This window comes from Leptodactylus fuscus, chromosome 3 (genome assembly GCF_031893055.1).
Source record: "Leptodactylus fuscus isolate aLepFus1 chromosome 3, aLepFus1.hap2, whole genome shotgun sequence".
Lineage (NCBI taxonomy): Eukaryota > Metazoa > Chordata > Amphibia > Anura > Leptodactylidae > Leptodactylus > Leptodactylus fuscus.
In genome coordinates this window covers 158,689,842-158,715,682 of record NC_134267.1, presented here as the reverse complement: position 1 = coordinate 158,715,682, position 25,841 = coordinate 158,689,842, and the positions used below count along the sequence as shown (strand labels likewise).

General features: G+C 45.9%; 1 protein-coding gene across 1 annotated transcript in view; it reads left to right on the top strand.

Moving 5' to 3' along the window:
* The window catches only part of KCNMB2 (potassium calcium-activated channel subfamily M regulatory beta subunit 2), a 387,128-nt gene that overhangs the window by 352,662 nt on the left and 8,625 nt on the right, over positions 1–25,841 (top strand). The window contains exon 5 of the mRNA XM_075268666.1: positions 1,133–1,328. Within this exon, the coding sequence (XP_075124767.1) occupies positions 1,133–1,328 (196 nt within the window). The remainder of the gene's footprint in view (positions 1–1,132; positions 1,329–25,841) is intronic.

Sequence of the window (25,841 nt, the reverse complement as noted above, 5' to 3'; positions counted from 1 at the left end):
CAGGGACACTACATGTATGAGAAGATATTCTGGACATAATAAGAACATCTTGACTGATCTTCTGACCTTAGAAAAGTCCTGCATTCATGGTTGTATCCACTGGCAACTGAACAAGACAACAAACCGTGATCACAAGATATTCAGAGAAAATCTTTAAAAATCTGCAAAATGTTTAATTACTTTTATTTGCAAACATGTTTTAACTTTTTAGCTACAAATGTAAAATTCGTTATGTTCATGGGAATACCCCTTTAAGCATGTTATCATATGACAAAACTACTTCATGTTTAAATAGTTGATTTTTCTATATGTTTTCCCTAATTTTGTGAACACTATAAAATTCTGAGATAAAATAGTCATCTTCTGCTTCATTGTCTTCCAAAACAGCTTTTCTCCTCTCACATAAGGCTCAGACGACCAAGGAGTATTAGTGTGCAGTCCATGGAAATCTCAGACTGCACAGAATGGAGAATTTCTTAAACCCTGCACTCCAGAATTCTGATGCAAAAAAGCCCCAAAAGTAGAGTCTGGCAAAAAGTTTTGGGAGGAGTGGGCATGGTTACGCTAGGTTCCACTTGAGGACCTGAAAAACGCAAACACTATTCACTTAAAAAGGAGATACCTACAGAAACCTGCAGATCCCGTAGCCTACAATGGGGTTCACTTGGTTTCTGCCCCAAATCTTCAGAGATAAGTCGTGCTTGTAGAACTTTTCTCTCTGCATATTTTAAGCAGAATAGGTGACGGAGTCCCCGAACGCTAGTGTGAACTGACCCTGAATCTGTCTAGCTGTTTATATACCAGATTTATCAAATGTAACTTTCTAAAAAGTTGCAAGAATTGTTACAATCTCACTCCAGGAGATGGTGTACATAGTGGAGCAAAATCTCAGGACAGAAGTGTTAGCTATATAGATGCACCACATTTATCAAACATTGTGAAACATTTCATAAATTTGTCTGAAAATATGCCAAAACAAACTCCAGCAAAACTAACATTCTCTTGATAAAAATTCTTGCTTAGGTCAGTCTTTTAGGTTAGTTTTTTATTCTGATGACAAATGTAGACTGTAGCTTGTGTGTGTGTCATCAAGGCTATGAGTTTATTATGTTCTATTTTCTATCCCCCTTAGTGTATGGACAGAGGAGGCCCAGTGCACATTACTGAATGCTTCTATAACAGAAACCTTCAACTGCTCTTTTAGTTGTGGCCCAGACTGCTGGAAAATCTCTCAGTATCCCTGCCTGCAGGTCCATGTAAACCTGACATCATCAGGCCAAAAAGTTCTTCTCTACCACAATGAAGAAACAATGAAAGTAAATTCGGAGGTAAGAATTCCTTAAAGACCACAAGTTACTATTCTGTTGTATTCGGCTTTGTATTTTTCTGTGTATTTTTTTAATTTTTTATTACTTTGAACTCATGCCAAGTCTGCTGCCATGTGAACTTATTACCTCCTTGATATGAGGGTTGAGTATACCTCTTTTATTTGCCATAAATCCTTGGAACCTGGCTGGCATTACCTTAGAAAACAGCAGCACCAAGTGAAGCCATTTTTACAGCAGCGATGGAAACTGATTTTTAGTCGTGTCATGCTTGGCATAAGGACAGGGGACAGATCTCAGCCTGTATGCAGTATTACACTTTACCCTCACCTACACCAAGCTTCTCTCAGGACGTACATGTATTTTATGTAGCAATATGATGTTTTCTTAATAAAAGCAGTTTGAGGGTTGCCAAAGTGCTAGTTCTTGGTATATTAGATTTAGGATTATTATATATTACATCTTACATCATTAAAATCTATTGTATCTTCCTTAACTCTTTTGAGTTACAAAGTGTGGCATAAAAAAAATACCATTGCTACCTAAAAAAAAACCAGCACAAATATTCAGTTGATGGGTTTGTTTGGTGCTTCAATAAATAAGTTTGGGACTAGAATATAGGGGAACATTTATTATATTTTGTATGCAAAACATTTTTAAACTGTACACTGCCTTTGCCACTTTTTCAAAAAGGGGGCATGGTGAGGGTGTGCAGGGGTTGGGGCCAACGGCCAAACAAATTTATCATCCAGTGTAAATGATGGGGAAAATGTACTCTAGCTGCGAGATGTACAGTCTAGGGTGTCTCCAGGGTCATGAAGACTGGCATGAGTAAGGTCAGGTTTCAGAAATCTGCCCCACTATTTCTAATTTCAACAAAAAAATATTATGCATTGAGGTTGTTACTTCTATGTTACTGTAGGTTAGCAGCATCATGTGTAAGGATAGATGTTACAATGTTTGAATATCAGTTGGCTTATATATTGAGGTATATTACTCATGTTGGATTTGATTGGAAAGTCCGTGGTGGGGACTTATTCTTGTGGGTCATGCAGAGCATGCTGCTCTATTACAGTGGGTAAAACGTTTGAGTAATTCTACTGGTATACAGTATACCAATATAAACTTTATCAATTGCAAAAAGCAAGGAGTGATCTACCTGGCTACCTATTCCTTCTGCGGAACCCAATATGCAGGTAAAACCAATAGGGATTTACAGTGATGAGCGATAGAGTGACAATGTTTTTAACTTTTGGCTCCGTATCTTACCATCCACAACAGCTTTGAATCTGGGAATACCATCATTTTATAGACAATCATCTTGGCTAACTCATACATATATTTGATTTGCAACTATTTAGCCTATGATTAGTCATGCAGATTCTTGTCATGTAACTGTATTATAATTTCTATTATTTTTTAAATCCACCTTTGGCTTTCAACACTGCCTGAATTCTTTAGATAATGCTCTTGATCAGATTCAAGTATGTGTTGACTAAAATCTGATACCAGTTCTCTTCTACACGTCCCCAATGTTGATGCATACTGGTCGACTCACTTGGGTACGATACAGCTTTTCAATTGGTTTGATGAGTGGGGACTGTGAGGGCCAATCCAGCACCTCTACTTCATTGTCATTGAACCATTTCTAGAATAATCTCAATGCATGCTTTGGGTCGTTGACCTGTTAGAACACTATGTTGGCCTTTTCATACCCATAGTATGTAGTAACTCATCTTGTAGGATACTCACATATAGCTCAGCATTGAGATTACCAATAATCCTGGTCAAATATCCAATGGCCATGGCGGAAACGATGCAGCAAAACTGCATATAGGTATAATAGAAGCAGAAAGTCCACAGAGGAAAACTTTGCAGACTTTCTGGGAAAAATGCTGCTGGAATAGCTGTGATGAGTTTCTGCTGAAAACTGCAACGAAAGTTACCAAAATGGCACATACAGAGAGATATTTGCTGCCATCAATCTTTGTTAGGGTGCATTCACACGGAGTTAAGTGGTGCTAATTCTGCCACGATAACTCGCGGCAGAATCAGTGCTGATAAAAAGTCTCCCATTGAGTTCAATGGGTTCCGTCTTCCACGCAGAACACATTGAAATCAATGGGAGGCTTTTTAACAGAATCAGCGCCACTTTACTCCATTAGATAGCACCCTTATGCTACCTCATATATACTTTACTGGCATATTCTACACCTTGTTCAAGTCACTTTTCTAAACTGTTAAATAAGATGCAACATGTGTCTAATAATAATAATAATAATAATAATAATAAGACATTTTATTTATATAGCACCAACATATTCCGCAACACTGTAAAATTTATAGGGTTCAAATACAGACCATAAAGATACATTACAATCACAATGAGCCTGAGGGCCCTGTTCACAAGAGCTTACTATCTATGTGGTAGAGGGGGTGACACAAGAGGTAGCAGGGGCAGCATTGCTTATACAGTGGTCAGACAATTTTGTAATAGAGGTTACTGTCATTACACAAACATAAAACTTTATGAGCTGTCACCAGTTGAGTCATTTAACATGCAGGAGGTGCCTGGACATATAAAGATTGTCTCAAATGGCATCATATCATGTGGGGTAATGTGGGAGTGGGGACAGAGGAGGGTTTGTTTTAGGTAGTCTAAGATAAGATAATCCTTTAATAGCCCCACAGTGGGGAAATTTCATTATGTTACAGCTGCATAGTAATACAGATACATGATAATACACAGTAATATATTACAGAAGTAGTAGACACACAAATGCTGAGAAAGATATACTAGGAGTCCATAGCAGCTAGGGAACAGAGAAGAAAGAAGGAGGACATTCATAGTCATTTAGTTCTCTGTGCGGAGTGACGGTACGGACTACGGTACGGAAGGGTTTACATTAGGAATTGTGATAGGCCTTTGTTTTGACCGTGAGTTACATAGTATCATGTGCAGTCTGGGCCACAAACTAAGGAGTAAGTCCTATGTCTGTAATATTTTGCATCCGTGCTTCCACAGCTCCTATTCATTGAATGAATGGGGCTGTAGAAGTATGGCCATGCCACTCATTCACGGTTAGTAGCTAGCACATGGTCTTGTGCAATCCGACTTACACTAACGAGGCCAAGCTAAATGGTTGCATCCCAAATTTGCAGACAACAAAATTTTAATGTTTTAGGCAATAACTAAAGTAATTTCAATGTAGACATTAATATGCAGCTTTCACAATAACCTGCTAGATACTGCTATGGTCCATTGTAACCAAAAAATAATAGAAACTACTATTTTATTTTCTGGAGAATAAATGAAACTAAAGCAGTGTGTGTCACATTTTAATATCCCAGTAACGTTTCCAGAGTAGCTATTGTGATGCTCATTGATAAAATTACCTTTTCAATATTCAAGATATTTCGACCACAAAACCAATGTAACAAAACCGTACAAAGAGAACTTTTACAGCAACACTTAAAATGACTTCAAGGCCATAACCTTAAGCTTTGTTACCAAAGTGCCCAATGCAGGTCCTTAGGGAACTATGTGCTAAATAGCAGTTCTCCTTCACTGCACCTTTATTAATGGGAGTCGAATTCTGGCAAACTACATAAGGTGGAAAAAGCAGTTTCAATGCCAGTGATAATAAAAATAGGCCCTATATACTATTAGTATAAAGACATGACATTCAGCACCATGGATAGTGCCTACTGCCTATGACAAGGCGGAATTGCAACTGCTGCTTCAGTTTGGCTTTTTGCTATTATTTTATTGTTATAGTATTATATTGTTAAAGGGTATTCTCATCTGATCATTTATGGCATACCCAATGGATTAATGCATAAACAGACTGCAACATTGGTGCTTGGTTTATAGATTGTCTTACTAATACTTTCTTTACTTTTCTATAATTTACTGGCATGTTAAAACAACGTACTCAGAACAACATGGACTTGGGTAATGTGCATTGTACTATGGAATACTGTGTGTGTGTGTGTGTGTGTGTGTGTATGTATATATATATACACTCACCGGCCACTTTATTAGGTACACCATGCTAGTAACGGGTTGGACCCCCTTTTGCCTTCAGAACTGCCTCAATTCTTCGTGGCATAGATTCAACAAGGTGCTGGAAGCATTCCTCAGAGATTTTGGTCCATATTGACATGATGGCCTCACACAGTTGCCGCAGATTTGTCGGCTGCACATCCATGATGCGAATCTCCCGTTCCACCACATCCCAAAGATGCTCTATTGGATTGAGATCTGGTGACTGTGGAGGCCATTGGAGTACAGTGAACTCATTGTCATGTTCAAGAAACCAGTCTGAGATGATTCCAGCTTTATGACATGGCGCATTATCCTGCTGAAAGTAGCCATCAGATGTTGGGTACATTGTGGTCATAAAGGGATGGACATGGTCAGCAACAATACTCAGGTAGGCTTTGGCGTTGCAACGATGCTCAATTGGTACCAAGGGGCCCAAAGAGTGCCAAGAAAATATTCCCCACACCATGACACCACCACCACCAGCCTGAACCGTTGATACAAGGCAGGATGGATCCATGCTTTCATGTTGTTGACGCCAAATTCTGACCCTACCATCCGAATGTCGCAGCAGAAATCGAGACTCATCAGACCAGGCAACGTTTTTCCAATCTTCAATTGTCCAATTTCGATGAGCTTGTGCAAATTGTAGCCTCAGTTTCCTGTTCTTAGCTGAAAGGAGTGGCACCCGGTGTGGTCTTCTGCTGCTGTAGCCCATCTGCCTCAAAGTTCGACGTACTGTGCATTCAGAGATGCTCTTCTGGCTACCTTGGTTGTAATGGGTGGCTATTTGAGTCACTGTTGCCTTTCTATCAGCTCGAACCAGTCTGGCCATTCTCCTCTGACCTCTGGCATCAACAACGCATTTCCGCCCACAGAACTGCCGCTCACTGGATCTTTTTTCTTTTTCGGACCATTCTCTGTAAACCCTAGAGATGGTTGTGCGTGAAAATCCCAGTAGATCAGCAGTTTCTGAAATACTCAGACCAGCCCTTCTGGCACCAACAACCATGCCACGTTCAAAGGCACTCAAATCACCTTTCTTCCCCATACTGATGCTCGGTTTGAACTGCAGGAGATTGTCTTGACCATGTCTACATGCCTAAATGCACTGAGTTGCCGCCATGTGATTGGCTGATTAGAAATTAAGTGTTAACGAGCAGTTGGACAGGTGTACCTAATAAAGTGGCCGGTGAGTGTATATATATATATATATATATATATATATATATATATATATATTTATAATACAACATAGTGTGTGTATATCTGTATATATGTGTAGAGCAGTGCGCAATGCTGTAAATACAGGTATTCTGTTCTATCTTTAATGGTCACCAGCAGCACTTAACAATCTTATGATGCAGTCCCTAAATCCTGAATCTGGCTGTCTGTTTTGTCTCTACCTTCTCCTTGCATTGCTGAGATCATGCAGCTGTGCTCAGTGAATCCTGACGGCACTGACAACTCTGAATAGAAAATAGCATTTTTTAAAATCCGTAGGGCCACTGAACTCTACAGAAACTACAAGTGGGGCAGTGATCTGTGAAAGCAGTCTGCTGTTTACTGAACACTAAGTTTCATCTACAATTTCCTTTCATTATCTGCCAAAATAGTTGACTTCTTTTATGCATCCAAACAGGCAGAATATAATTGATGCCAAATATCATTATGTTGGCAATCTCTTATATTTAGAAAGACTATAAATAAGAAAGATGCATTTATATTGCTGTTTCAATGTCAAGAATCAGTGAAGATTTCACATCTTAAGAGTACTTATCAAAAGCGATATATAAAAGGCCTGTTATTGTGTAGGAAATATCTTCACAGTACGTTTTATACCTGCAGAATTTCTGTTCCCTCCTATGACCTCATGACAACACTTACTGGGCTCTAGTATTCTTCAAACTTGACATGGGCATTTTTAGAGGAATTTATCATGAAGGACTTTTTAGGCGGGGGACATACGTGGCGTACCTGTAGTGGGTTAGTTGCTGCAGAATCAGAGTAGGCTAACGCAATAGTGGAGTAGATGGGATTTAAAGAAAATCTTTAGAAAAGTCCCACAACACAAAGTGTCTTGCCCTTAAGGTTTGTAACACACAGCAGGTCAATTGTTGCTGTATGCTAAGCTGCAGTTTGTAACCTTTACAAGTCGAAGATTGTAAGTTGGGTCAGCTGCCTTGGAATTGCAGCTTAAAGTCTTGGGAAAATCCAACAATTTTGGCTGGAGCAAATCATCATGAGGATTCTGCGGAAACACAAATTTTTTTGTTGCAGTTTTTGCTGTGGTTTTTGAGCCAAAACCAGGAGTGGTTTTAGCAGCAGGTAGAAGTATAAGAACTTCCTATATTTTTTCCATTCCTTTTGTAGCCATTCATGGCTTTGGCTTAAAAAATTGCTGCAAAATCTGCAACAAAAACAACTGCCTTTCCTCAACGTTGGGCCTCAGCCTTAGGCTAAAGCCTCACGTAGCGAGCCTCAACCAAAAACCACTGCGTAAAAGAGAGCAAGAGAAACACATTGCTTTTCCCCATACATCAAAATGCAGCACAACGGATGAGGTATTCCTGCCCCTTTGTGCAATTTAGGACAGGTGGAAATTTTAATCAGTCAAATCAATCTTCCCCTATAAGAGGTCAGAGAGACCTCCCCCCATGTGTTTTTTCTGTCCTGTGTGTGGGACAGGTGAAGGAGGCTTTCTAGCCTCCTGTATGGGTTGGAGGAAGGTGTCTTAGAGCCTTCTTATTCTCCTTTTTCTTTCCCTTTTCTTTCTTTCTGAAAGAATGATCTAGTTTTATATTGCATCTTTGTCTTTCCTGCTTTCCTGTTACTGACATTTCAGCTGTGTTGCAGCTTGTTCATTACCAGCAGTAAGGGAGCTGAGTCCTCTGCAGCTTTTCCTCTGGAAACTAAAGCACTATTTTCTATTACTATGTGCACTCTGTCAACTTCCTGTTGTTGCCATCAGTGTGCCAGGAGGTCCCTCACTAAGGGGGGTTTCTTGCTACCTCCCCATCCGTTGTGCTGTTGTTTGACGTATGGGGAATGGAGGATTATATATAAGAAAAAAGAGTATAAAGTAGCTCACCCTTGTAGTTGTTCATGGAATGATATTGGTGCACGACCCTTATTCTCCTTGACTCGTTGGAGTAAATTAATAGAAGTATAATCTTGTCAAACATGAAGTTCGATGAAAGGGTCCGCAACTCACAGCTTTTTTAAAAAAAACTTCTTTTATTTCATCCTCTTAAAAATTCTGTTTGCCACCTTAGGCTGAAATACACATTTATACACAAAAAAACATAGTGTAGACAGGATAGACACTAGACATTAGTGAATTTAAAAAACGCTAGGAAATAGAGATGAGCGAACAGTGTTCTATCGAACTCATGTTCGATCGGATATTAGGCTGTTCGGCATGTTCGAATCGAATCGAACACCGCGTGGTAAAGTGCGCCATTACTCGATTCCCCTCCCACCTTCCCTGGCGCCTTTTTTGCTCCAATAACAGCGCAGGGTAGGTGGGACAGGAACTACGACACCGGTGACGTTGAGAAAAGTAGGCAAAACCCATTGGCTGCCGAAAACATGTGACCTCTAATTTAAAAGAACAGCGCTGCCCAGGTTCGCGTCATTCTGAGCTTGCAATTCACCGAGGACGGAGGTTTCCGTCCAGCTAGCTAGGGCTTAGATTCTGGGTAGGCAGGGACAGGCTAGGATAGGAAGGAGAAGACAACCACAACAGCTCTTGTAAGAGCTAAATTCCAGGGAGAAGCTTGTCAGTGTAACATGGCACTGACGGGCTCAATCGCCGCAACCCAGCTTTCCCAGGATCCTGAATGGAATACACTGTCAGTGTATTCCCGTATACCCGATATATACCCCCGATACCCGTTCCAACGGTGTGCCCCCCCACCTTCACCCCAGAAATACCCTGCAAGTCCCCTAGCAATAGAATTGGGGCTATATACACCCACTATTTTTGCTACTGCCATATAGTGCCATTGTCTGACTGGGAATTCAAAGAATATATTGGGGTTACGTGCACCCACAATTTTTACTACTGGTATACAGTGCCAGTTTCTGACTGGGAATTCAAAGAATATATTGGGGTTATAAATACCCTCATTTCTTGCTACTGCCATATAGTGCCAGTTTCTGACTGGTAATTCAAAGAATATATTGGGGTTATAAATACCCTCATTTCTTGCTACTGGTATATAGTGCCAGTTTCTGACTGGTAATTCAAAGAATATATTGGGGTTACGTGCACCCACAATTTTTACTACTGGTATACAGTGCCATTGTCTGACTGGGAATTCAAAGAATATATTGGGGTTATAAATACCCTCATTTCTTGCTACTGGTATATAGTGCCATTGTCTGACTGGGAATTCAAAGAATATATTGGGGTTACGTGCACCCACAATTTTTACTACTGGTATACAGTGCCAGTTTCTGACTGGGAATTCAAAGAATATATTGGGGTTACAAATACCCTCATTTCTTGCTACTGCCATATAGTGCCAGTTTCTGACTGGTAATTCAAAGAATATATTGGGGTTACGTGCACCCACAATTTTTACTACTGGTATACAGTGCCAGTTTCTGACTGGGAATTCAAAGAATATATTGGGGTTACAAATACCCTCATTTCTTGCTACTGCCATATAGTGCCAGTTTCTGACTGGTAATTCAAAGAATATATTGGGGTTACGTGCACCCACAATTTTTACTACTGGTATACAGTGCCATTGTCTGACTGGGAATTCAAAGAATATATTGGGGTTATAAATACCCTCATTTCTTGCTACTGCCATATAGTGCCAGTTTCTGACTGGGAATTCAAAGAATATATTAGGGTTACGTGCACCCACAATTTTTACTACTGGTATACAGTGCCATTGTCTGACTGGGAATTCAAAGAATATATTGGGGTTATAAATACCCTCATTTCTTGCTACTGGTATATAGTGCCATTGTCTGACTGGGAATTCAAAGAATATATTGGGGTTACGTGCACCCACAATTTTTACTACTGGTATACAGTGCCAGTTTCTGACTGGGAATTCAAAGAATATATTGGGGTTACAAATACCCTCATTTCTTGCTACTGCCATATAGTGCCAGTTTCTGACTGGTAATTCAAAGAATATATTGGGGTTATAAATACCCTCATTTCTTGCTACTGGTATATAGTGCCATTGTCTGACTGGGAATTCAAAGAATATATTGGGGTTACGTGCACCCACAATTTTTACTACTGGTATACAGTGCCAGTTTCTGACTGGGAATTCAAAGAATATATTGGGGTTACAAATACCCTCATTTCTTGCTACTGCCATATAGTGCCAGTTTCTGACTGGTAATTCAAAGAATATATTGGGGTTACGTGCACCCACAATTTTTACTACTGGTATACAGTGCCAGTTTCTGACTGGGAATTCAAAGAATATATTGGGGTTACAAATACCCTCATTTCTTGCTACTGCCATATAGTGCCAGTTTCTGACTGGTAATTCAAAGAATATATTGGGGTTATAAATACCCTCATTTCTTGCTACTGGTATATAGTGCCATTGTCTGACTGGGAATTCAAAGAATATATTGGGGTTACATGCACCCACAATTTTTACTACTGGTATACAGTGCCAGTTTCTGACTGGGAATTCAAAGAATATATTGGGGTTACACATACCCTCATTTCTTGCTACTGCCATATAGTGCCAGTTTCTGACTGGTAATTCAAAGAATATATTGGGGTTACGTGCACCCACAATTTTTACTACTGGTATACAGTGCCATTGTCTGACTGGGAATTCAAAGAATATATTGGGGTTATAAATACCCTCATTTCTTGCTACTGCCATATAGTGCCAGTTTCTGACTGGGAATTCAAAGAATATATTGGGGTTATAAATACCCTCATTTCTTGCTACTGGTATATAGTGCCATTGTCTGACTGGGAATTCAAAGAATATATTGGGGTTACGTGCACCCACAATTTTTACTACTGGTATACAGTGCCATTGTCTGACTGGGAATTCAAAGAATATATTGGGGTTATAAATACCCTCATTTCTTGCTACTGCCATATAGTGCCAGTTTCTGACTGGGAATTCAAAGAATATATTGGGGTTATAAATACCCTCATTTCTTGCTACTGGTATATAGTGCCATTGTCTGACTGGGAATTCAAAGAATATATTGGGGTTACGTGCACCCACAATTTTTACTACTGGTATACAGTGCCATTGTCTGACTGGGAATTCAAAGAATATATTGGGGTTATAAATACCCTCATTTCTTGCTACTGCCATATAGTGCCAGTTTCTGACTGGTAATTCAAAGAATATATTGGGGTTATAAATACCCTCATTTCTTGCTACTGGTATATAGTGCCATTGTCTGACTGGGAATTCAAAGAATATATTGGGGTTACGTGCACCCACAATTTTTGCTACTGGTATATAGTGCCAATTTCTAACTGGGAATTCAAAATGCGCAAGGCTCCCGGAAAGGGACGTGGACGAGGCCGTGGGCGAGGTCGGGGGTGTTAGGAGTATTTAGGTTCTTTCCTGGTTGATTAGTCTGTCCTCCCATTTGCACCTGGGAGGAGTGGTCTCTACTCTGTATTTAAACCCATGCCTCCCATGGTCCTGTGCTGAGTGTCGCTTTTACAGAGCTAGGCCTTAGCAGGAGGAGTAGGTGGTGTTCTGGGATAGAGGAAGTTCCGTGGTTGGTTTTTGGGAGGTTTTGGGTGAACGAGTTGGTTTGTGTTTTCCCTTCTGTGTTCACCAATCCTCCCTCTGTGTATAATTGACTGTGTGAGTGAATTGCCTTATCCTTTGATTTCTACTCAGTTTCCCTGTGTTTGTTTCCTAGTGTATGGTTCCTTCCCATATTGGTTTGGGGAATTCTTTCCTACATGTTTCCTGTGTGCTGCTTGTGTTGTTAGTCAGCGCACACCCTTGTCAGTCCCTGTCAGTAGCAGCTTCACTTGTTCGTTAGGGGTGACCCCCTTTAGTCTCCAGTCCCTAGAGATCTTATAGGGCATTCCTTCTCCCACTTCCCTCTAGGCCTACGGTGTCAGTGAGAGAGGAGCTGTCGGGGTCAGGCTTAGCCTGAGAACAGCCGACCTACACCCGTGAGGCAGGGACCGGGCTAGCTAGTGGGAGTAGTGCAGGGCGAGATTTCCTACTGGTATTCCTTAGCCCCGTTGCAGCTATCTGGACTGACATAACAGTACACTCAGCCGGTAAAAAAAAAAAAAAAAAAGAAAAAAAAAAAGGGGTTTGTTTGTATTATGACGGACCTGAAACAGTTGTACCAGGCGGTGCAGCAGATCTCCACTGAGATGGAGGGGATCAAGCTACGAATGGATGCCATCCAAGCTTCTGGCATATCTCAAGTACAGCAGTTGGCTCAACACACAGCCTCTCAGGTGGAGGGCATACAGAGGCAGGTGAGTAGCGCCCCTGTGGGTCGGCCTCTGGAGCCAAAAGTCAGCTTACCTGAACCCTTCCGAGGTAAGAGGTCAGATTTTTTCCGATTTCAAAAGGACTGTCTTTTGTATTTCCGGCTACGGCCGTTTTCCTCCGGTTCTGAGGTACAGAGAGTTGGGATTATTATTACTTTATTGAGAGATGATCCCCTCATCTGGGCACATTCGTTACCAGCCGACTCAGCTTGCTTACTAACTGTAGAGGCGTTTTTCTCCACAATGGGGTTACTGTATGACGACCCAGACAGGGTACGCACGGCTGAGTATAACCTACGACGTGTGGTGCAAGGGGATCACGCTATAGAGAAATATTGCACAGAGTTTCGTAGGTGGGCAGCAGAAGTACACTGGAATGACCCCGCTCTACTTAGTCAGTTTGAGACAGGGCTCTCAGACCAGGTTAAAGACCATCTAGTTTCTCACCCTGTTCCGGGAGATCTAGATGAGGCCATGCAGCTGGCAATTAGAGTTGGACGGCGCCTCCGGGAGCGTGGAGACAAGAGTCCTGGGGGGCTTAACCCTCCTCAATTCTCCGTTTTTAGAGAGGACCCGTGGGACCAACCCATGCAGATTGGGGCCACTGTGCGAAGTGCTAGACCCAAGAGTGAAGGGTCCCGCACAGTACGCTGTTTTGTGTGTGGAGGGATGGGACATGTAGCAAGGGTATGCCCCTCCAGAGAATGGTTCGCCAAGGAGAGTAATAACCCCAGGTCTATTGAGGGTAAAGGGAGAAAACCTACGAAGGAGGGAGGTGTGCATATTTCCTGCACTCAGACTGCCGGGTTGACCCTTGAAGGATGGGTAAATGGGCAGAAGTGCCGGATTTTGGTTGATTGTGGTTCGGCAGTCAACCTTATTGACTCAGAGTTTTGTGAGCAATTAAGGGTGAGTCCTTTGGTCTTGAAGTCTCAGATACCGGTGTGGGCTATTGATAAGACCCCTCTACAGCAAGCTGTCATCTCCAAACAGGTGGAGGGTCTGGAGTTTGTTGTGGGTGGCCACCGGGAAGAGATTGACTTGTTCTTGTTGTCTAAATTACCAGCACAAGTAGTGTTGGGGTGGCCCTGGCTGAAGCAGCATAACCCTATTATCAACTGGGAGACCGAGTCAGTAGTTTCTTGGGGGCAGGGGTGTAATGGTCGATGTCTGCCCATATCCGTTATGTCTTTGTCTATAGACAATTTGCCTCAAGAAATATGTGAGTTCAGGGAGGTCTTTGAGGAAAGGGCAGCCAAGACATTACCACCACATCGCACCTATGATTGCTCGATTAAATTTATACCAAATGCAGTGCTACCCAAGACACGATTGTACAATCTCACTATTCCGGAGAGGGAGGCGCTCAAAGAGTATATTGAGGGGAGTCTAGAGGTGGGGCATATTCGCCCATCTAAGTCCCCAGTAGCAGTGGGGTTTTTCTTTGTAAAGAAGAAAGATGGAGGGTTGCGCCCTTGTTTGGATTTTAGGGAGATTAACAAAATCACGGTGCGGAATCCCTATCCCATTCCGTTGATCTCGGATCTATTCAGCCATATTACGGGAGCCCGCTGGTTTAGTAAAATAGATTTACGTGGGGCATATAACTTGCTGAGAATCAAGAAGGGGGATGAGTGGAAAACAGCGTTTAACACACCCCTAGGACACTTTGAGAATCTTGTGATGCCTTTCGGTCTAACCAATGCGCCTGCGTTTTTTCAGAATTTTATTAATGATGTACTAAGTGCCGTCATAGGGAGGGGGGTTGTGGTCTATCTGGACGATATACTCATTTACACCCCGGATTTGGAGACTCATTGGGAGAGAGTGAGAGAGGTTTTAGATCTCCTGAGGGTTAACCAATTAAGTGCTAAGCTGGAGAAATGTGTGTTCGCGGTCAATAAGTTATGTTTCCTTGGCTATATCCTATCGGACAAGGGGTTCGAGATGGACCCTGAGAAGGTCAGGGCAGTCTTGGAGTGGCCGCGACCCGAGAACCTAAAGGCGGTCCAACGGTTCTTGGGGTTCTCCAACTATTATCGCCAGTTTATCAAGGGATTTTCTGAGGTTGTGAAACCTATCTCGGACTTGACTAAGAAGGGGGCTGACTGTGCTAAGTGGTCGCCAGAGGCGCTAGCTGCGTTTGAAGAACTGAAGAAGCGATTCTCGTCCGCTCCCATTTTGAGACAGCCGGATGAGAGGTTGGCTTTCCGAGTGGAGGTGGATGCCTCCTCGGTGGGGGTGGGAGCAGTACTTTCTCAGGAGTTCGAGGAGGGTACGCATCCCTGTGCCTTCTTTTCTAAGAAATTCTCTGCCTCTGAACGGAATTATGACATCGGAGATAGGGAACTACTGGCAATAAAACTAGCATTCGAACATTGGCGTCATTTCCTGGAGGGGGCCAGAAGGCCAGTCAAGGTATTTAATGACCACAAGAATTTGGTTTATCTTGGGTCGGCGAAGAGATTAAATGCACGGCAGGCCAGATGGGCTCTATTTTTTGCGCGGTTCCATTTTACCGTGACTTATGTGCCGGGTTCAAAGAATGTCAAGGCTGATGCTTTATCCCGGTATATGTCGACTGAGGAGGAACGAGAGGCGCCTGCCACTATTCTTGGGGATGGAGTGGTGGTAGCAGTATTGGGCGCGAAATTGGAGAAGGCCTTGATCGAAGCGCAACACGCTGCGCCTTCCAAGATACCTAGAAACAAGCTTTTTGTCCCAACTACTCTCCGACAAAGTCTCCTGAGGGAGTGTCACGAGTCGGTTCTTGCTGGTCACCCGGGGGTTTCAGAGACCATGAGATTGGTGTCTAGGAATTTTTGGTGGCCAGGGTGGAGTAAGGATGTCTTGCAGTTTGTTCAAAATTGTTCGGTCTGTGCAAGAGCCAAGGCGTCGCATACCCGTCCCCACGGTCTTCTACATCCATTGGAACCTCCTAAGGCACCTTGGACTCATCTGTCTATGGATTTCATCACGGGCCTTCCGGTGTCTAAGGGTTTCACGGTCATTTGGGTAGTCGTTGACCGCTTCACGAAAATGTGCCATTTGATCCCGTTTTCCAGGCTGCCATGTGCCAAGACACTATCTGAGGCGTTTATTAAAGAAATTGTAAGGTTGCATGGTCTTCCTGAGGATATTGTTTCGGACAGGGGACCGCAATTTGTGGCTAAATTCTGGCGGGCTTTTTGCAGCAGGTTGGGAGTTACACTGTCGTTTTCCTCCGGGTTTCACCCAGAGTCTAACGGACAAACAGAGAGGAAGAATCAGGATGTGGAACAGTTTTTGAGGTGTTTTGTTCGAGAGAACCAGAATAATTGGGCTGCCTTTCTCCCCCTGGCAGAATTTTCCCTAAACAACCATGATTCCAATGCCACAGGTACCACACCTTTTTTTTGCTCCGGTGGTAGACATCCTGTTTTCGGAGTATTTTCTTCCATTTCTTCCCCAGTTCCGGAGGAGGAGCTATTTTCTAAAAAGCTGCAAGGGGTATGGTCCCGTATCCGAGAGAATCTGGTGCGGGCGTCGCACCAGGCTAAGGTCCAGGCGGATCGGAAGAGAGGAGAGTTGCAGTTCTTCCCTGGTGAGATGGTTTGGTTGTCCACCAAGAATATCAAGTTGAAGGTTCCTTGCAAGAAGCTGGGTCCCAGGTTTGTGGGTCCTTTTAAGATCATCAAGATGGTAAATGAAGTGGCGGCGCAGCTGCAACTACCTAAAAGGTGGAAGATAAACCGGGTGTTCCATGTCTCCTTGTTAAAGAAGGCCAAGAAGGGAACGTCTCCTGTTAAGGTTCCACCAGTTTCTGAGTCCGGGGAGTATGAGATATCCCGAGTTCTGGATAGCAAATATGTTCGGGGGAAGCTACGGTATCTGGTGGCATGGAAGGGATACGGTCCTGAGGACAATTCTTGGGTTCTGGAGTCGGATATGTCAGCCCCCAGACTCGTGGAGAAATTCCACAAGGAGTTCCCGAAGAAGGATGCTCCTAGAGAATCCGGAGTCTTCTCCTTGAGGGGAGGATCCTGTTAGGAGTATTTAGGTTCTTTCCTGGTTGATTAGTCTGTCCTCCCATTTGCACCTGGGAGGAGTGGTCTCTACTCTGTATTTAAACCCATGCCTCCCATGGTCCTGTGCTGAGTGTCGCTTTTACAGAGCTAGGCCTTAGCAGGAGGAGTAGGTGGTGTTCTGGGATAGAGGAAGTTCCGTGGTTGGTTTTTGGGAGGTTTTGGGTGAACGAGTTGGTTTGTGTTTTCCCTTCTGTGTTCACCAATCCTCCCTCTGTGTATAATTGACTGTGTGAGTGAATTGCCTTATCCTTTGATTTCTACTCAGTTTCCCTGTGTTTGTTTCCTAGTGTATGGTTCCTTCCCATATTGGTTTGGGGAATTCTTTCCTACATGTTTCCTGTGTGCTGCTTGTGTTGTTAGTCAGCGCACACCCTTGTCAGTCCCTGTCAGTAGCAGCTTCACTTGTTCGTTAGGGGTGACCCCCTTTAGTCTCCAGTCCCTAGAGATCTTATAGGGCATTCCTTCTCCCACTTCCCTCTAGGCCTACGGTGTCAGTGAGAGAGGAGCTGTCGGGGTCAGGCTTAGCCTGAGAACAGCCGACCTACACCCGTGAGGCAGGGACCGGGCTAGCTAGTGGGAGTAGTGCAGGGCGAGATTTCCTACTGGTATTCCTTAGCCCCGTTGCAGCTATCTGGACTGACATAACAGGGGGAATGGTTCTGGGGAGCAAGGTAGCAGTGAAGCCACAGGGCGTCCCGTGCCTACTCCTGTGGGGCAGCAAGCATTGCGCCACTCCACAGTGCCAGGGTTGCTTGCCACATTAACTAAACTGCAGGGTACAAACCTTAGTAGGCCCGAGAACCAGGAACAGGTCTTGCAATGGCTGTCAGAGAACGCTTACAGCACATTGTCCAGCAGCCAGTCAGACTCTGCCTCCTCTCCTCCTATTACCCAACAGTCTTGTCCTCCTTCCTCCCAAAATTCCCAAGCTTCACAGAACAATAACCCCAACTGTCCCTGCTCCCCAGAGCTGTTCTCCGCTCCTTTCATTGTCCCTCAACCTGCCTCTCCACGTCACGATTCCACGAACCTAACAGAGGAGCATCTGTGTCCAGATGCTCAAACACTAGAGTCTCCTCCATCTCCGTTCGATTTGGTGGTGGATGACCAGCAACCCACCCTCATCGACGATGATGTGACGCAGTTGCCGTCAGGGCATCCAGTTGACCGGCGCATTGTGCGTGAGGAGGAGATGAGACAGGAGTTGGAAGAGGAAGTGGTGGATGATGAGGACACTGACCCGACCTGGACAGGGGGGATGTCAAGCGGGGAAAGTAGTGTGGATGTTGAGGCAAGTGCAGCACCAAAAAGGGTAGCTAGAGGCAGAGGCAGAGGTCAGCAGCTTAGGCGAAGCCAGGCCACACCCGGAATCTCCCAAGATGTTCCAGTTCGTACCCAGCCCCGAAAAACTCCCACCTCGAGGGCACGTTTCTCGAAGGTGTGGAGTTTTTTCAAGGAATGCGCCGAGGACAGATATAGTGTTGTCTGCACAATTTGCCTCTCGAAATTGATTAGGGGCTCTGAGAAGAGCAACCTGTCCACCACTTCAATGCGCCGTCATTTGGAATCCAAGCACTGGAATCAGTGGCAGGCAGCAACGGCAGGACAAAGGCCGCCTGCCATTCACGCCACTGCCACTGCCTCTGCCACTGCCTCTGCCTCTGCCACTGCCACTGCTGACTGTGCTGGCGATGCACTCCAGAGGACGAGCCAGGACACCACTTCATCTGCCTCCGCCACTTTGTTGACTTCTCCCTCATCCTCCCCTGTTCCTGTCTTATCTCCTTCTCCTGCACCATCAAAGGCACCATCAGGCGCTTCTTTACAACAACCCACCATCTCTCAGACATTGGAGCGGCGGCAGAAATACACTGCTAACCACCCACACGCGCAAGCCTTGAACGCCAACATCGCTAAACTGCTGGCCCAGGAGATGTTGGCATTCCGGCTTGTTGAAACTCCCGCCTTCCTGGACCTGATGGCAACTGCGGCACCTCGCTATGCCGTCCCTAGCCGTCACTACTTCTCCCGGTGTGCCGTCCCCGCCTTGCACCAGCACGTGTCACTCAACATCAGGCGGGCCCTTAGTTCCGCGCTTTGCACAAAGGTCCACTTGACCACCGACGCGTGGACAAGTGCATGCGGACAGGGACGCTACATTTCACTGACGGCACACTGGGTGAATGTAGTTGAGGCTGGGACTGCTTCCCAAACTGGCCCGGTGTACCTCGTCTCCCCGCCTAACATTCCTGGCAGGGACACGAGAAGAACACCCCCCTCCTCCTCCTCCTCTACCGCCTCCTCCTCCGCCACCGCCTCCTCCTCCGCCACCGCCTCCTCCTCCGCTGTTAGATTGACCCCAGCTACGAGTTGGAAACGTTGCAGCACTGGCGTTGGTAGACGTCAGCAGGCTGTGCTGAAGCTGATCAGCTTGGGGGACAGACAGCACACTGCCTCCGAGGTGAGGGATGCCCTCCTCGATGAGACGGCAATATGGTTTGAGCCGCTGCACCTGGGCCCAGGCATGGTCGTTTGTGATAACGGCCGGAACCTGGTAGCAGCTCTGGAGCTTGCCGGACTCCAACATGTTCCATGCCTGGCCCACGTCTTCAACCTAGTGGTGCAACGTTTCCTAAAGAGCTACCCCAATGTTCCAGAGCTACTGGTGAAAGTGCGGCGCATGTGCGCCCACTTTCGCAAGTCGACAGTAGCCGCTGCTAGCTTAAAATCTCTCCAGCAACGCCTGCATGTGCCACAACACCGGCTTTTGTGCGACGTCCCCACACGCTGGAACTCAACGTTTCAGATGTTGAATAGAGTGGTTGAGCAGCAGAGACCTTTGATGGAATACCAGCTACAAAACCCTAGGGTGCCACAAAGTCAGCTGCCTCAGTTTCTCATCCATGAGTCCATGAGTGGCCATGGATGAGAGACCTTTGTGACATCCTACGGGTGTTTGAGGAGTCCACAAGGAGGGTGAGCTCTGAGGATGCGATGGTGAGCCTTACAATCCCGCTCTTGTGTGTTCTGAGAGAATCCCTGATTGACATCAGGGATAACTCAGATCACACAGAGGAGTCAGGGATAGCATCCGATCCGTCACAGCTGGAGAGTAGGTCCACACATCTGTCCGCTTCATCGCGTTTAATGGAGGAGGAGGAGGAGGAGGAGGAGGAGGAGGAAGAAGAGTTGTCCGATGATGTGATGGTGATACAGGAGGCTTCCGGGCAACTTCGAATCGTCCCATTGTTGCAGCGCGGATGGGTAGACATGGAGGTTGAGGAGGAAATGGAGATTGAACTTTCCGGTGGGGCCAGAGGAGTCATGCCAACTAACACTGTGGCAGACATGGCTGAGTTCATGTTGGGGTGCTTTACAACCGACAAGCGTATTGTCAAAATCATGGAGGACAACCAGTACTGGATCTTTGCTATCCTTGACCCCCGGTATAAAAACAACATCTCGTCTTTTATTCCGGTAGAGGGGAGGGCCAATCGCATCAATGCTTGCCACAGGCAATTGGTGCAGAATATGATGGAGATGTTTCCAGCATGTGACGTTGGCGGCAGGGAGGACAGTTCCTCCAGTAGGCGACCAAGTTCTCACCGGTCCACACAAACGAGGGGCACACTGTCTAAGGTCTGGGACACCTTGATGGCACCCCCTCGCCAAAGTGCCGCCTACTGAGGGTCCTAGCGTCACCAGGCGTGAGAAGTATAGGCGCATGTTGCGGGAATACCTTTCCGACCACAGCCCTGTCCTCTCCGACCCCTCTGCGCCCTACACGTATTGGGTGTCGAAGTTGGACCTGTGGCTTGAACTTGCCCTATATGCCTTGGAGGTGCTGTCCTGTCCTGCCGCCAGCGTCCTATCTGAGAGGGTGTTCAGTGCAGCCGGTGGCATCATCACTGACAAGCGCACCCGTCTGTCAGCTGAGAGTGCCGACCGGCTCACTTTGATAAAAATGAACCACCACTGGATAGAGCCTTCATTTTTGTGCCCACCTGTGTAAAGCACCCCAACATGAAACTCCATGTCTGTACTCAACCTCTCCAATTCCTCCGCATCCTCATACTCATCCACCATAAGCGTTGCACAATTCTGCTAATACTAGGCTCCCTCCAACATGATTTCCCCCAACTCTGCTGGTTAGAGGCTCCCTCCACCCTGATTTCCACCAACTCTGCTGGTTAGAGGCTCCCTCCACCCTGCTTTCCCACAACTCTGCTGGTTAGAGGCTCCCTCCACCCTGCTTTCCTCCACCATGAATTTGCCCAAACTGGGCTGGTTAGAGGCTCCCTCCACCATGAATTGGTCCAAACTGGGGTTTTTAGAGGCTCCCTCCACCATGAATTTGCCAAAACTGGGCTGTTTAGAGGCTCCCTCCACCATGAATTGGTCCAAATTGGGGTTTTTAGAGGCTCCCTCCACCATGAATTTACCCAAACTGGGCTGGTTAGAGGCTCCCTGCACCATGAATTGGTCCAAACTGGGCTGGTTAGAGGCTCCCTCCACCATGAATTGGTCCAAATTGGGGTTTTTAGAGGCTCCCTCCACCATGAATTGGTCCAAACTGGGCTGTTTAGAGGCTCCCTCCACCATGAATTGGTCCAAAATGGGGTTTTTAGAGGCTCCCTCCACCATGAATTGGTCCAAACTGGGCTGGTTAGAGGCTCCCTCCACCATGAATTGGTCCAAACTGGGTTTTTTAGAGGCTCCCTCCACCATGAATTGGTCCAAACTGGGGTTTTTAGAGGCTCCCTCCACCATGAATTGGTCCAAACTGGGGTTTTTAGAGGCTCCCTCCACCATGAATTGGTCCAAACTGGGGTTTTTAGAGGCTCCCTCCACCATGAATTTGCCCAAACTGGGCTGTTTAGAGGCTCCCTCCACCATGAATTGGTCCAAACTGGGTTTTTTAGAGGCTCCCTCCACCATGAATTGGTCCAAACTGGGGTTTTTAGAGGCTCCCTCCACCATGAATTGGTCCAAACTGGGGTTTTTAGAGGCTCCCTCCACCATGAATTTGCCCAAACTGGGCTGTTTAGAGGCTCCCTCCACCATGAATTGGTCCAAATTGGGGTTTTTAGAGGCTCCCTCTACCATGAATTGGTCCAAACTGGGGTTTTTAGAGGCTCCCTCCACCATGAATTTGCCCAAACTGGGCTGTTTAGAGGCTCCCTCCAGCATGAATAGGTCCAAACTGGGGTTTTTAGAGGCTCCCTCCACCATGAATTGGTCCAAACTGGGGTTTTTAGAGGCTCCCTCCACCATGAATTGGTCCAAACTGGGGTTTTTAGAGGCTCCCTCCACCATGAATTGGTCCAAACTGGGCTGGTTAGAGGCTCCCTCCACCATGAATTTGCCCAAACTGGGCTGTTTAGAGGCTCCCTCCACCATGAATTGGTCCAAACTGGGCTGGTTAGAGGCTCCCTCCACCATGAATTGGTCCAAACTGGGTTTTTTAGAGGCTCCCTCCACCATGAATTGGTCCAAACTGGGGTTTTTAGAGGCTCCCTCCACCATGAATTGGTCCAAATTGGGGTTTTTAGAGGCTCCCTCTACCATGAATTGGTCCAAACTGGGGTTTTTAGAGGCTCCCTCCACCATGAATTTGCCCAAACTGGGCTGTTTAGAGGCTCCCTCCAGCATGAATTGGTCCAAACTGGGGTTTTTAGAGGCTCCCTCCACCATGAATTGGTCCAAACTGGGGTTTTTAGAGGCTCCCTCCACCATGAATTGGTCCAAACTGGGGTTTTTAGAGGCTCCCTCCACCATGAATTGGTCCAAACTGGGCTGGTTAGAGGCTCCCTCCACCATGAATTTGCCCAAACTGGGCTGTTTAGAGGCTCCCTCCACCATGAATTGGTCCAAACTGGGCTGGTTAGAGGCTCCCTCCACCATGAATTGGTCCAAACTGGGTTTTTTAGAGGCTCCCTCCACCATGAATTGGTCCAAACTGGGGTTTTTAGAGGCTCCCTCCACCATGAATTGGTCCAAACTGGGGTTTTTAGAGGCTCCCTCCACCATGAATTGGTCCAAACTGGGGTTTTTAGAGGCTCCCTCCACCATGAATTTGCCCAAACTGGGCTGTTTAGAGGCTCCCTCCACCATGAATTGGTCCAAACTGGGTTTTTTAGAGGCTCCCTCCACCATGAATTGGTCCAAACTGGGGTTTTTAGAGGCTCCCTCCACCATGAATTGGTCCAAACTGGGGTTTTTAGAGGCTCCCTCCACCATGAATTTGCCCAAACTGGGCTGTTTAGAGGCTCCCTCCACCATGAATTGGTCCAAATTGGGGTTTTTAGAGGCTCCCTCCACCATGAATTGGTCCAAACTGGGGTTTTTAGAGGCTCCCTCCACCATGAATTTGCCCAAACTGGGCTGTTTAGAGGCTCCCTCCACCATGAATTGGTCCAAACTGGGGTTTTTAGAGGCTCCCTCCACCATGAATTGGTCCAAACTGGGCTGGTTAGAGGCTCCCTCCACCATGAATTGGTCCAAACTGGGTTTTTTAGAGGCTCCCTCCACCATGAATTGGTCCAAACTGGGGTTTTTAGAGGCTCCCTCCACCATGAATTTGCCCAAACTGGGCTGTTTAGAGGCTCCCTCCACCATGAATTGGTCCAAATTGGGGTTTTTAGAGGCTCCCTCCACCATGAATTTGCCCAAACTGGGCTGGTTAGAGGCTCCCTCCACCATGAATTGGTCCAAACTGGGCTGGTTAGAGGCTCCCTCCACCATGAATTGGTCCAAATTGGGGTTTTTAGAGGCTCCCTCCACCATGAATTGGTCCAAACTGGGCTGTTTAGAGGCTCCCTCCACCATGAATTGGTCCAAACTGGGGTTTTTAGAGGCTCCCTCCACCATGAATTGGTCCAAACTGGGCTGGTTAGAGGCTCCCTCCACCATGAATTGGTCCAAACTGGGTTTTTTAGAGGCTCCCTCCACCATGAATTGGTCCAAACTGGGTTTTTTAGAGGCTCCCTCCACCATGAATTGGTCCAAACTGGGGTTTTTAGAGGCACCCTCCACCATGAATTGGTCCAAACTGGGGTTTTTAGAGGCTCCCTCCACCATGAATTTGCCCAAACTGGGCTGTTTAGAGGCTCCCTCCACCATGAATTGGTCCAAACTGGGTTTTTTAGAGGCTCCCTCCACCATGAATTGGTCCAAACTGGGGGTTTTAGAGGCTCCCTCCACCATGAATTGGTCCAAACTGGGGTTTTTAGAGGCTCCCTCCACCATGAATTTGCCCAAACTGGGCTGTTTAGAGGCTCCCTCCACCATGAATTGGTCCAAATTGGGGTTTTTAGAGGCTCCCTCCACCATGAATTGGTCCAAACTGGGGTTTTTAGAGGCTCCCTCCACCATGAATTTGCCCAAACTGGGCTGTTTAGAGGCTCCCTCCAGCATGAATTGGTCCAAACTGGGGTTTTTAGAGGCTCCCTCCACCATGAATTGGTCCAAACTGGGCTGGTTAGAGGCTCCCTCCACCATGAATTGGTCCAAACTGGGTTTTTTAGAGGCTCCCTCCACCATGAATTGGTCCAAACTGGGGTTTTTAGAGGCTCCCTCCACCATGAATTTGCCCAAACTGGGCTGTTTAGAGGCTCCCTCCACCATGAATTGGTCCAAACGGGGGTTTTTAGAGGCTCCCTCCACCATGAATTTGCCCAAACTGGGCTGTTTAGAGGCTCCCTCCAGCATGAATTGGTCCAAACTGGGGTTTTTAGAGGCTCCCTCCACCATGAATTGGTCCAAACTGGGCTGGTTAGAGGCTCCCTCCACCATGAATTGGTCCAAACTGGGTTTTTTAGAGGCTCCCTCCACCATGAATTGGTCCAAACTGGGGTTTTTAGAGGCTCCCTCCACCATGAATTTGCCCAAACTGGGCTGTTTAGAGGCTCCCTCCAGCATGAATTGGTCCAAACTGGGGTTTTTAGAGGCTCCCTCCACCATGAATTGGTCCAAACTGGGCTGGTTAGAGGCTCCCTCCACCATGAATTGGTCCAAACTGGGTTTTTTAGAGGCTCCCTCCACCATGAATTGGTCCAAACTGGGGTTTTTAGAGGCTCCCTCCACCATGAATTGGTCCAAACTGGGGTTTTTAGAGGCTCCCTCCACCATGAATTTGCCCAAACTCTGCTGGTTAGAGGCTCAATCCACCCTGATTTTCAAATCAAATGTTGGTGCCAACCTCAACTTACTACAAGGGCCAAATTCACTGCTGGTGACAAGCTCTCCTCACTGCAAGTGCCAAATACACATGTTTCAAGGTGTTTTCCTACTGTCAGAGAGGTGGTATTGAGTGTGTAAAGTGTGTAGTTGTTAGGCTGTGATGTTGGGGTAATAGAGGGTCTTTGGTGTGTTAGATGCCCCCAGACATGCTTCCCCTGCTGTCCCAGTGTCATTCCAGAGGTGTTGGCATCATTTCCTGTGGTGTCATAGTGGACTTGGTGACCCTCCAGACACGGATTTGGGTTTCCCCCTTAACGAGTATATGTTCCCCATAGACTATAATGGGGTTCGAAACCCGTTCGAACACACGAACAGTGAGCGGCTGTTCGATTCGAATTTCGAACCTCGAACATTTTAGTGTTCGCTCATCTCTACTAGGAAACTGACGCATTTCGGGACTACCAGGGCGTCCCTTATTCATAGTGAAACTAGCCACATGGAGGATTATGTAGATAATCTATTTTCCCATAGTCCAAACAGCAGCACAAGTCTCCCTCCCTTATTGTCTTTCTTCTTCTGAATATTATTTTGGAGGCCAGTACTTTATAACTAACACGGGGAGGAGGTCTCTCTGACCTCTTATAGGGGAGGATTGATTTGACTGATTAAAATTTCCACCTGTCCTAAATTGCACACAGGGGCAGGAATACCCCATCCGTTGTGCTGCTGCTTGGACTATG